Source organism: Gymnoscopelus braueri (genome assembly GCF_963280865.1).
Source record: "Gymnoscopelus braueri genome assembly, chromosome: 3".
NCBI classification, from domain to species: domain Eukaryota; kingdom Metazoa; phylum Chordata; class Actinopteri; order Myctophiformes; family Myctophidae; genus Gymnoscopelus; species Gymnoscopelus braueri.
In genome coordinates this window covers 23484922-23498253 of record NC_137612.1, presented here as the reverse complement: position 1 = coordinate 23498253, position 13332 = coordinate 23484922, and the positions used below count along the sequence as shown (strand labels likewise).

At 41.9% G+C, this 13332-nt stretch overlaps 1 protein-coding gene across 3 annotated transcripts in view; it reads right to left on the bottom strand.

The window, feature by feature from the left end:
• The window catches only part of rap1gapb (RAP1 GTPase activating protein b), a 115725-nt gene extending 108780 nt beyond the window's left edge, over positions 1 to 6945 (bottom strand). For all 3 annotated transcript variants that reach the window (XM_080422048.1, XM_080422046.1, XM_080422049.1), the window contains exon 1: positions 6654 to 6945. In XM_080422048.1, coding sequence (XP_080278174.1) covers positions 6654 to 6697 — 44 coding nt within the window. In that variant the 5' untranslated portion in view covers positions 6698 to 6945. The remainder of the gene's footprint in view (positions 1 to 6653) is intronic.
• Between the last annotated feature and the right edge of the window lie 6387 nt (positions 6946 to 13332).

The following is a 13332-nucleotide window of genomic DNA, read 5'->3' as shown; positions in this document are numbered from 1 at the left end:
AACTGTAAGGCATGCAAGTGTCATAAACCAGACGTGTTGCAATTTCACAAATAATTTACCTTGCAGAGCACGAAAACACAAAATCAGACAACGAGATAAAGTACACCCACTATGTTGATACTAAAAATGTATTCATAGTGTTCTATCTACTACTATTTTGTTTTGACATTCCAATGTCAGTTCAGTCAGTTATTTGACATTGGAGCTGTGTTTGTTGCCCGGTGTTGAGAGTGGAAACAGTAAGGTTTGTCAGCCAGCAGCCCGCTTCCTTCTCTTCTTTCTGCTGACAAGAGCTGCTTCTCTGTTTTGGTGTTAACAGTTCGGAGATGGAAACGGAGCAACATGACAACAAACTATGCCTGCATTTACCACGGGGGCTGTGTTCTGTTTTGCTCACAGAAGAATGCACAAAATAGCAAAAGGTTACAATCAGGCATACTAAAGGCATACACGGCAAAGTGGAAGGCTTAGCAAGTACTTCAGATGTACAGTATTTATTTATTCAGGTTCACTTTCTGGATACCATACTGTACTTCCAAGATCAAGAAACCGGAACTTTTTTTTAAATTAAAGAAATGATCATATCGTATTTATTGCCTGCCTCATCATATAAAAAAAGGAAAGATCTTCCTTAAAAACTGCAAAACTGAAGTATTGTAAAACATACATATATATATTAGATTTAAAATGTGTTTAAAATGTTATCTCTGAATGTCTGAAAACAAGGAAAAGTCTTATTTGCTTTTTTGCTGGACCTTCTAATCATAAAAACACTCATTTGACAAGAGCATAGGAAACAGCATGGCACCTAGGGCGAATGCATGTCACCATAAGAGGTAAACAAAGAAGTTGCCTTGCCATATTCTATAACACAAAGTAGGACAAATGGGTGAAATCGTGTGACTGTTCATAGAATGATGAACAGGCAAGAGCACCTCCTTAATGATCTGGGATCAGTGCTCCTCCTCTGTGAGGCCTCATAAATAAGGGCTAATGTGATGGTTCAGCATATGAAGTAATAACATGTACAGTATAGACAATCTGTCCTTGAGTGACATGAAATGTCACAATTCTTTCAGCTTATAAAGATAATGATAGAATACAAAAACAAACAAAACAGACACAGCCAGCTTTGGCAGCATTTGGCTAGTGGCTATGTTCACCCTAGCTGTTGTTTTGAACAAATAAGCACCACCTTTTTACATTAAATCCTATGAGAAATGACCGTAAGGCGTCTGCATAGCTGCCGTTTTTAAAAGGCGCTGGTCAGAGCGCTTTTCATGGCTGAGCGGAGCGCTTTCAAAAGTTGAGAATGGTTTAACTTAGAAATGCGCTTATGACGTGAACCGCTTTTTATCAGCAGTTCAATCACGACTGTGGACAAATACAGAGCTACTTTTCCGAGCTGATGGGTCTGTCTATACCACGGACTGGCACGGACACGGACTGGCACGGCCACTACAAGCTGACATCGTTTCTGCTCATGTACTGTACCTAATACCTAGCCCACCTGCAGACCCTATATGCCGAGAGCTGTGCAAGCTTCTCAAAGGGTAATCGCCGTAGGCTGGCCTACCTACAGTACTTCAGTCCTACTGTACCACAATGTTTTCTCTACAGAGCTCGACACAATCGGCTGCACCACCCTTAAGAAATGCAATATCCTGAACAATCCTGGGCCACCTGTGAATCCCAGAGAATGGGCAGCAACAGGGCGCCCGCTGGCCTAGCGGCCCAGGCGCATACATATAGGCTCTAACGTCACAGGTTTGAATCCCGATCCGGACGACCTTTACTGCGTGTAATCTCTCTCTACCCGTTTCCTGTCCTATCTTCACTGTACTACTATCAATCAATCAATCAATTAAAAAAGAGAATGGCCAAAACAAGCTGCAGCAGACTGACTAGCAGGTGCAGCAGAGCTTGGAGAGAGCTGTGCCCTTGCCACGTCATAATCATCATGGAGCCAGACATCACCCAAATAGCCCAAAGTCGGGGCGGGCCATCTCTGTCGCTGCACTAGGGACTCCTAGAGGTTGTCAGGGTGCCTGTTGTGTGGGGTGCAGAACCCAGAGGAATGGTGTGTTCCTCCGCATGCTTTTCATCCTCCCAGGAGCGGCAGTGGCTCAAGGGATCGAACTGGGAACCGCGAGGTTCCCAGTTCGATCCCGGGCTCCCCCAGAGTTCGTGTCGAAATGTCCTTGAGCAAGACGCTGAACCCCGAATTGCTCCCGATGAGCAGGTTGGTGCCTTGCATGGTTTCCTCCGCCATCGGTGTATGAATGTGTGAGTGAATGGGTGAATGCGCAATTTATGTAAAGCGCTTTGGATAAAAAGCGCTATATAAATGCACCATTTACCAGTGAAACTCCTCACTGTCAGGTGAATAGAAGCAGACGTTGTTGAAGACATATGCTTGCCTACACCCTCCCTAATGAACCAACCAGTACGCTCAGCAGTGACAAGACTCAGAGACTACGGTACAAAGAGGAATGAGACATTGGAATAACAACTACATTTGGAGAAAAAGTGAAAATGATATAAACCTGGTGTGCACCGTACAGTAGTACTATAATAGGTTTTGTGCACGTAAACGTGTGCTTGGCTCGACTTGCACTAAACTTGCACCTGGCCATCATCTTTTCCTTCAAAGCTGACAGCTGCTCTTCAGGAAGGAATGGGCTCACAGGGTATTGTTAAGCCTCGCAAAACATCATCAAGCAGCCTACTCCACTGTGCTCCATTCAAGTTTACCACCACAACCTCAGGTCTAAGAACATAAACCTCATCTCACATCAAGAGAAGCCTTTTAGCCCATGTTTGTGTAAGGGCCGTTGTGAGGGGGCGATGACCTTGCCTGTTTGTCTTCATGGTGGTGTGTGTGCAAAAAACAAATAATGAATACAATCCCTATTCCCTACCTAACCGCCATTCTGAGCAAACAAATACCCAGCATCCTATTCCACTGGTTTTGTCAAAACAATCATTTTTGCCCATTTCACGTAATTAGTGGGTCTGAATGTAGGCCATTGTTCAGAAAATAATGCCACACCAATAAGGAAATTGGCAGTCAATAATACAACTGTTGCTATAAGGATGTAATTTCTAGTCCCGTTAGTAAATTCTCTTTGTGCAAAGATTCCACAGTATCTGCTAATTGTTTGTAAAAATTGTGATGTGCTACAACAATTTCACCAAGGACATGAACAAAGACACATTATTCAGATTGTTCAAGGCTTGTTTTTGTAGCCTGGTAAACGCCCCTCCCTCCGGAAATCTCATTTGCATTTGGTTTCAGGAAGGAGGGTCTGGGATTGCTCACAGAGTAAAGCTGCCCGAACCACTGCGCATACGAACCAATCAGCGGCTGCTAGGGGCGGGATCATCCAATCACCTGCCTAGTAGCTTGAAAAAATGAAACTCCGTCTGTCATCGATTCTGCGCCCGGAGTCTCAGATGCAAGTACGCTGTGAAACAAAATGTGTGTCGCAAGCTTCTTCCATTTGACGGAGTGAGGTTATTGTTTTTGTTCCTCATTCAGCAATTTGTGTTATTCATACATGTTAATTTTCCTTCAGGGACTTCTCTCCAATCTCTTTCAAAGACCATTTGTCAATGCTTTTGTTGGATAATTAGCCATTTGAGAAAAGACGACAGAAAACAACATATTTGACACATTCATAACTTGGTGGTAAATGTGTCAACGCTTGTTCCTTTCACGCTTGTTCCTTTCACAAGGAGATAAACGTTGGCATACTGCCAATCCACCAAAGACCCATAAGCCTTCAATGTTCTTGCATATTTGTCAATAGTTAGAAATGCATTCATTTGCATTCGTTGCATCAGTTTGGTTTATAGTCATTTCAGTCTTTTGCAATCTCATGCAATTCCACAATTTGCTACACAGCACACCTGCCCCATATGCTAAATGTGATCATTCAAAATCATATAGAAACAGTGTTTCCCAAACGTTTTCAGCTCGATATCCAATGAATGAATTTGGTGTCTCCCCAGTACCCAAATATACAAAAATACATCATTAATGAACAACTTATGCCCCATTTAATAGTGAAAATAGCCGATCTACAAGCTCACAACATGTCAAATAGTGACACGTTGTGAGCTTGTAGATTGGCTATTCTCACCAATTCTTATATATATATTTTTTCTTTAATAGGATTTCTCTTTTAATTTTGACATTTCTGAAATTCAAACATTTAATGTTTGAAGTATTTTCTTAAAAACCTTTAGAAATAATCATTTTAAAATGGGTCCGTAAGCCAGAAATTGGTCCCGGCACAGTGTTTGGGAACCACTGGAATAGAAGATAAGATATGCTCTGAATGGACAGAGTACATCCCTGGAGAGTGTTTTGCAGGCAGTGCCCAGGGACTGCAAAACACTATTGTAGAAGTGATTTCAGTGTCTGCTGCATTCTGATGGCGTTTACATTGCATGACTGAGTGCTTCAGCGACTCTCACAAGCTCACAGAGCTCTCACAGAAAACAGTCCTATTGAAGGAAGTCCTCACATTCCAAGGGTGCACTGCACACAGTGAGACTGCCATACAAAGGAAAAGAAAAACGGTCACAAATGGAATACACAGATTTGACTAAAATATCTGTGTCTCCTTCTCCATTAGCCTGTTTATTGTTTCAACAGAATAAATGACATGTCTGTCAAGCTCATGCTCACGGGTCAATTAAGAGTAAACAAAGCAGCAGGTGTTGAATGACATGTTTTTTTTCTTCCTGTGAACTGCAATTCACAGTTTTAACCAACAACAACTGACAAAAAAAACAGTTCCTCTCATAAAACATGATAATATTCACACATATTTGCATTTGTTTGGATTGCAGGGAGTGTTTTTTGATGCCAGCAAGCAAACAAACAGCCTAACTTATTCTTATTCTTGTTAACCACATTCATGAACTAATAAGGCACACTCAATAACAATCCCATCGAGCCAACTCAAGTACTGACTTAAGTACACTTTTGAGGTATTTGTACTTTACTTGAGAATGTTCAATTTCCAATACTTTTACTTATACTCCAATACATCTCAGAGGCAAACATTGTACTTTTACTCCACTACAATTATTTGAAAACTTTAGTTACTAGTTAGAGATTTTGATTATTATTACAAAACATTGTGAGCTTGTAGATCTGCTATTTTCAAAAGATTTTTATACATTTGAAAACTTGAAACGGGACATTCATGCATAATGAGTACTTTCTCTTTTGGTACTTTTTGATGTTCAATTTCTGAATTTTACTTGTAACAGAGTTCTATATTGCAGTATTGATACTTTTACTTAGGTAAAAAAAAATGGAGTACTTTTTCCACCACTGCTTTTTTTCTTTATCTGTTTGACTTTCACCCCACTGACCGCATCAGCGCTTCGGTAGCTTCCTCGCTAATGACAGCGCAGAGTGCCGAGCAGGAAGTGACCTTGTCAATGTCGTCTAGGTGTGATAATGATGTTGTAGCGGCGGCTAGGAGGCTGTGCAACTCCCCTGGGTCACCTCTCACACCTTTCTTTCTCTCTCTCTACGCCTGTCAGACACTGGCTAGACACTGAGCTCAGACAGGGTACTGTACAGTCATGCTGCTCAGAGCATAGTGGAATATACTTCTGACAGACCGCTCTAAACCAGCGGTTCTCAAACTTTTAAATGTCACAGTCTCTCCTTAACTCTGACAGTGTACAAATGTGAACCAAATGGACCCTAACGCCTTCCATTTGCACTGTCAGAGTTACAGACTGACATTAAGGGTCAATTTATTACATTTTTTATCCCACGATTTTGTAACCCATTTTTTTTTCACCCAGTGCCAATTCGCCTATGTAATCCTGGGCGCTACTCTCTCTCTCTTTGCCAGCCTGGGGAGAGCCCAGAACTGAGCTCATGCCTCCTTCCAATGCATGAGGAGCTATAAAAGCTGCTTCTTATCACCTGACAGGGGGGGGGGGTTTCCCCGGTTGGACGTAGTGCTTGGAAGGAACACGTTATTCCAACCAGTTCCTTTCCCCTCCATCAGGCGCCCCGGCTGAACAGGGGGTATAAGAACAGGAGGTTTTTGTGAGGGTACCTACACTATGGGACACAGAACATGCAAACTCCACACAGAAAGGGTCAATTTAGACCCCCCTAAAGGAACCCTGAGAGTCACTGGACCCCACTTTGAGAGCTCTAAACCTCTTCTCAACCTTTTATCATTTTCAAGGACCCCCAGTTTGATATGCATTAGGCCACGGACGTCCAATTTGATGCATTTTGTTTTGTTTTTTAAAATCTCTGTGGGACCCCACATCTACATTGTAAAGCGAGTGTTTATTTAACCCTGAGAGTGTACAAATAATTTGCATCCCCAGCAAAAATGAGGAACAGTTTAAACACTTAAGCTCCATCAAATGTTTTGGCTGTTCAAAAATGGCTGATTTACAATAATGTATCACTATTTTTGAAAAATCTTCGCTTGGGGGGATCCTTGGCAATATATATTTTTGGTGGTCTGTATAGACAAATACATATACATTTGGGCATCCTTGACAAAATTGAAAATTGATTATTTGTTTTACAGTCGATCTAATCGCTTAGTTCGATTAACTGTTGCACTCCTACTTTATTGTCCTTCAATCATCCTTACCCGCCGAAGGCTCCAACAGTGTAACTGCGTCTCCTCTGAGGCATGCTGGCTGCTGAAGGGTGGAGGACGATTACCCAGGGGACACGTAGCGTAGAGCTGGATATCAGTGAAGTTCACAGCACTTAAGACACTCCAACACGTTCCTCTGCCAGTATCTCTACCAGCTCTCGGTGTATGTGTGTGTAGTTATTCCTCACTCCTCTCTTGTCTCTCTCTCTCTCTTTAGTAGTTGTTCACTTTCTCTCTCTCTCTCTCTCTCTCTCTTCCCCCTTGTCTTGACCTGGTCTTTAAACCTCTAGACAGAGTGAGTATGAGTGTCTGTGTTTTGGCAGAGTACATTGAATGTGTACACACCCCTGCCTGCCCTCCACCTTTCTGACTGACGGCCTGCCTCCATCCCTCCCTCCCTCCTCCCCCCTCCGTCTATGGCCTGACTCAGTAGCTTCTACCGTTTGTCTGACTGAAAGGTTGCCCTGGTAACAAGCAACCCCCCCCCCCCACACACACAAACACAGTGTCACACACACACACACACACACAGTGTTTCCCTATTCTTCTTCAGTCTGTCAGGGAGAAGACACAACTCCCCACCACTGCTCTCGACAGGTAAAGCCATGGTTTAGTCGCACACCTAAAATAGCAGATCTTCAAACTCACACCTCGTCGAAAATTCTACAAGGTCTACAAGCTCACACAACGTGTCGCGATACGTTGTGAGCTTGTAGATTGGATTACATTTTTGCTTTTTTATTTTATTTTTAAGAAAGAAATAAAACATTTAAAAGGAAAGGATAAAATAGGCTCAAGTGGTTAAATGACGCCCCCACCCCCCCCATACCAAATGGAGCAGGAAAGGCCGATGCTATCCGAGGATGTCCATCACAGAGCAATCTGGGTCTCAGTTTTCTCTTATTTGAGCACATACTGTAGTACCTGCCTAGACTCAAACGCACCTGGGGGTGCACACACCCTGCCCCCACACCTGCATGTATGGTTCTACATCTCCATTGTGACCTTCACCATTGCCTCTTCCTGGGCAACAGACTACTGATCATCCCCACAAAATGTCCTGAAAATCTGCATTCTCAATTATGACATTGACTCTGATTGTGACCTTGACCTTTGACCTATTCGACCCAAGTTCATCATCTCCTCGGGGCAGCTTACTCATCGTTCCCACCCAAGTTTCATGAAAATCAACCCTTCTGTCCAAAAGTTTGACCTTGATTTAATTGTGAACATGCCCAATGACCTTTTCAACCCCAAAATGTAATCACTTTTAATAACTAATACTAAGCTAATAACTTATTTTTACTGCCTGAGGGCAGCTTACTGATCATTCTCATCAAGGTTCATGCAAATTGGACCCATCTGCCTGTGAGTTTGACCTTGACCACTGAACTTTTCAAACCCAAAAGTTAATAACTTCTTTGGGTCAGCCTACACAATCCTTCCACTCTCAAATGATCTTGCAGCCATCAAACACAAGGAAAGCAGACACGATACCAGACCTATTCTCTCCTCTCATTTTCAATCTCCTCTCCTATGATTATGCCTACTGGTCCTCTGTTCTTCCCTGTGAAGGAATGGGAAAACGTATATTATAAAATATGTGCATCGTTTCTCTATACTCTGCTGAAGGGTGCTATTGTAAACATTGTCTTAAAAGCATAGAATATTCTGCTGATCTGTGAGTTTTTCAATAGATTTGACCCTCATGAGCTCCACAGGGCAGCCTGGTGAGTCTCTGCTCACTTGCACCAGAGCCCCCATTCACACATCTCCACTCTCCTGAGATGTGTGTAACTCCAAGAAGGTGCTCTCAATTTGGGCATTTGGCAGTCTCTCTTATCCAGAGCGACAAGTGTGAGATTAAAGTAATGAATTGGGGACCGCAGAGCGAGAAGAGGTCCAAAACTCCCGTCACCATCCGGTGGGAGGAGGATGGAGATGGCAGACTCCTACAGGTTCCTGAGAGTATCACAGCACACGTGAACAATAAACTGGACCAGACTGTCAACACTGAGTTGCCTTTACAGGAAGGGACAAATCAAGCTGTTCTTCCTGAGGAGGCTCAGGTCCTTCAACGTGTGCAACAGGATGCTGCAAAGGCAGTGTTCAAACTGAACAAGCTGGTGAGCAGCGGGGGGAGAAGTACTCATAATGGGCATAATCGGTTGGATCGGCAGTTCTGGACAACTGGATCTCCATATGCCTATATATGGACATATGGATCGGATCGGCGGTTCTGGACAGCCGCCTATCCGAACAACTCGATGACGGGAACCGCACTCCCTCAAGTGCAACGCACGTGCCGAGTTTGAAGTCGGTCGGTCCCATATATGCGCATGACCGTATATGCCATGGGCTATGCCTATAAGGGCGTATCAGGCAGGTCGGCAGTTCGGAACAACCGCCTATCTGACAGACTAGTCTCTGCTCACTTGCACCAGAACCTGACATATAGATGTCGCTCGGGTCATCTGCGATGCACGCGCCGAGTTTGAAGTCGGTCGGTCGGATGGTTCTCGAGATACATGAATAACAGACGGACGTACAGACATACGTAGTTTGAGAGAGAGAGAGAGAGATACAGAGATTTCGTGCATTTCTTGTAAGATTTCCCGCATTCAAAACATGAAAATAGCAGATCTACAAGCTTCACACTGCGTGTCACACTGCGACACGTTGTGAGCTTGTAGATCTGCTATTTTCACTATATTTGAAATAGGGCATAATTAGTTAATTCAGAATGTACTTTTTCCCTTCCTAGAAATGTAGTAGAGTCAAAAGTACAATATTTAAATTTCAAATGTGGAGGAGTGAAAGTCATTAGCTTGCAATTTTTTTTAATAATAACTCTTCAAAAGTGTATTAAAGGGGTAGTTCACCCCCCAAATAACTTTTTTTCTATTGATTACTCACCCCATGGAGCCTTGAATTCATGGATATTTTTTTGTTTTTGTCGCATTCCTTCCTTTATTATTTGATTATAATAAATTTAGCCCCATTGATTCCGGTAGGAGACACAAATGCAATTGTGTCTCCTACCGGAATCAATGGGGACACATTTATTATAATCAAATTATTGGCTTAGGAATGTGACAAAAACAAAAAATATCTATGAATTCAAGGCTCCAGATGGTCAGTAATCAATAGAAAAAAAGTTATTTTGCGGGTGAACTACCCCTTTAAGTACAGCAATCGAGCGCAGCGATAGTTCAGGTAGGCACGGCAGGCACGAGGTGTACACACTCAGCCTCACACATACGCCCTCAATCTAAATGGTTCATTTATGCGGTCTTTTTAAGCAGAAAACTGTTCACTCTGCGTGCTCATTATTGGTCACAACACCAGAAGGAGCCCCACTGATCTCACTGAACCCAGTTTCGGAACAAAAATGGGGTCAAATTTGTTCTACTGCTGTGCACCAAAATGTAGAATGCCCTATACCAACAGTCATAAAAAACAGAGTGACTCCTTCTTACCCTCCTTCAAAACCGCTCTAAAAGAGCACCTACAGGTGGCTGCAAATTGTAACTGGCCCCTGTAAAAAGTAAAAAGTCTAAGCTTATCAATGGAAATGACCCCACCTCCCCCTTTCTTTCTTAACTCTCTCAGTGCCAAGAGTATTTTCATAAAGTACTCCCCCAGTGCCAGCAATTTGCGTTTTTTTTTTTTTTGTAATTTTGTAATTTTTCATTCAAATAAATGATCTGATTGGGTTTTTAAACCCATAATACAGTTCTACCAGTAGAGAGCAACAAATCGACACATTGATTGAGTGTTCATAGGGACAGAACACTGTCCAAAAAAAAAAAGTCTCGCTAGACGAGATTGAAATCTCGAGATTGAAATCTCGTCTAGCGAGACTTAGATTTCATTATTATTTTTTTGGTTGCATAGTGTTCTGTCACTATGAACGTCAGATCTCACAAAAAAAAAAAAAAAAAGCTATTAAAACATGCGATCTAGCGCAAGGCCTATCCGCGCACGTTTTAAGCTGTGGCGGACCCGGGATGGAGTTATGACATTTTTCTACTGTACCATTCATCCTAAGATATCATAACATCATAGAAAAGGTAAGAAAAACTTAGTCCAAAATTCTCCTTTAATACTACTCGTGTATATGATGTTTTTGCATATTACTGTATATTATTGTTTGTCTTTAAATGTCTCGATGAATTGAATACACAGGACCTTAATGGGCCCTGAGGGCTTATCTGGGTTATCCTTTTAGCATTCTTTTGTATAAATCTGTGCCACCGTGCCTTTTTATTGCAAACTGTTAATAAAGTATTCAACCAAGGATAAGGATAAGGATAATTCCTTTTAACAGGACATTCATGTGTCCTTGCGGTCTTGTTTCCAATGAGGGCCTGTGAGCAATTAGGGGTTAAGAGTCTTGCTCAGGGACAAATTTCATTTCATCGACACATATGCTGGCGTGGCCTGGAATCGTACCTGGGGCAACCAGGGCCTCTGGCTCCCTAGGCGGGCTCACTAACCACTCAGCTATGGCCACCCCTTAATCAATCAATCAAAAAAGCTCCGTTCCTCCAGCTGTCTGTTATAAAACTCCCTCCACCTCCCCAGCCTCCTCCTGTGGCATGCCATCTAAGTTAAATGTATGTAAGATATGTAACTGTTGGGATTTAGAAGACATTTTGTAGAATCAGCCTCAGGTCTTAATGGGTTAAATGGCTATTCCTGACGAAAGTAACTTAGTTACTGTCCACCACTGCTGCGACACCTGAACCTCCCTCTGGGTTAATCTTACCTCATCTTAACAATGATGTTAACACATACAGTAAGTATTTCATGCTTACATTAGACATTATAGTATCATACTGTAATTGACATGCGTTTCCTACCACTGTATTCTTGCTTATGATTGGTTGTATCATATACATACCATAATAACTGTACATGGATGTTCCCTTGCTCTTTGCGCCTCTTTGCTTCTGTACATGCTGCTGCATCTCTCTCGTTCTCATAATTATTTTAATAAAATATTAGTCTTATTTTAATAAAATATTTGTCTTTTTAATAAATTAGTCTTATTTTAATAAAATATTAGTCTTATTTTAATAAAATATTAGTCTTATTTTAATAAAATATTAGTCTTATTTTAATAAAATATTAGTCTTATTTTAATAAAATATTAGTCTCATGTAGCCAGATCCGCCTAGCGATATGTCTGGTGACATCTCAATTCAATGTATGTGGGCTAACACTGCAGTGGAAACAATTCAGACCTTTTTAACATAACTACCGTGAACAGCTGCATTGCACCAACGTAAAGACTTTAGGGTGTTCCTTCATATTGGGGCAGTGATATGATTCGTTTGCAAAGCAGAGTACTGTAGGTTTGTTAGCGGCTGTTCTCGCTGCTGTTCTGGCCCATATATTGAAGTTAGATTTCCCCAGACAAAACAGTAGGCAAAAAGGCCCAGTCGTCATCTATAATGGAAAATATTAATATCCAGTCAGGGTGACCATCTATTAGGAAGATTCCGCAGAGCAGCAGCATTATACAGATCATAAGGAGCGGGCCTCCTGGCCTGTTCCTGCAGCCCCTCGGGGCACAGGCCTCCTGAGGAATCATATGGGACACCTTATACCCAGAGATGCTCTCCCTAAATGGAGATAAATATAAACTAAGGCTATACTAAGTGACAGTATCATACATATATAATAAAGCTGACTGGTTAAGTTAGCAATGACCATGTATAGTGTCTCATTTAGGACAGATTATTATGCTGACACAGAGAACAGTGTGGAAATAGACATTCAACAGCGAGTTGTTGAATGACAGGAACAAGAGTTGTGACAAGACCCCTGCTGTGAAGCTAGCACACTATGGGTTAAACACAAGTGTAAAGGATATAGAACAAATTGTCATTCTAAAACAGTGGTTCTCAACCAGTGGTCCGGGGACCACCAGTGGTCCTTGAGGGGGTTCCAGGTGGTCCCCAGCTAAACGATGGAGAGTTGGTAACCAAATGGACCCCTTATAGATCTTTAACTCTCGAGAGTGTAACATGAAACCAAATGGACCCTTACGGGTCCATTTGGTTTCATTTTACGCTCTCGAAAGTTAAATTATTGTTTAACATCTGCATTACTTAATTAAATAATAGTTATTTTGATCAACGTTTGCCTGTAATCTCTCCTATGTTACCATCATCGACACAGCATGGAATTGTGGACAAAATCGTATCGAACGATAACAAAATATTCTTAAAGGATCTACACCATGAATCTAAAAAAAATATTTAATGTCATATTGTTTATGTCCCTCAAACGTTTTTCAAAAGGTTTGAGCCTAAATCGAGCCTCAGATATACTCATTCCAACTAACTTAATTCTCTCTGGCTTATAAAGCACTTTCACCTGCAATACCACATTGTCCTATTTGGCCCGGGGCGCTATTGAGCCAGTTTGTATGCATGTTATCTCCTGGTTCTGTGTGGAAAAAGTAAAAAAAAAAAAAGTTAGTTGGAACTGAAAAAACGGGAGGGATTGTACCGAACGTGACGTCACGTTCGGGTGAAAATCAGTTTGGTCTGTTTTGAGACCAATTTACAGAAAACCCCAGATATGCTGTGAAAGCCTGAGTGTTCAAACTGGGGTATTTTGGGGGATAGAAGAGAGGTAGGGGAGACCAAAAACACAC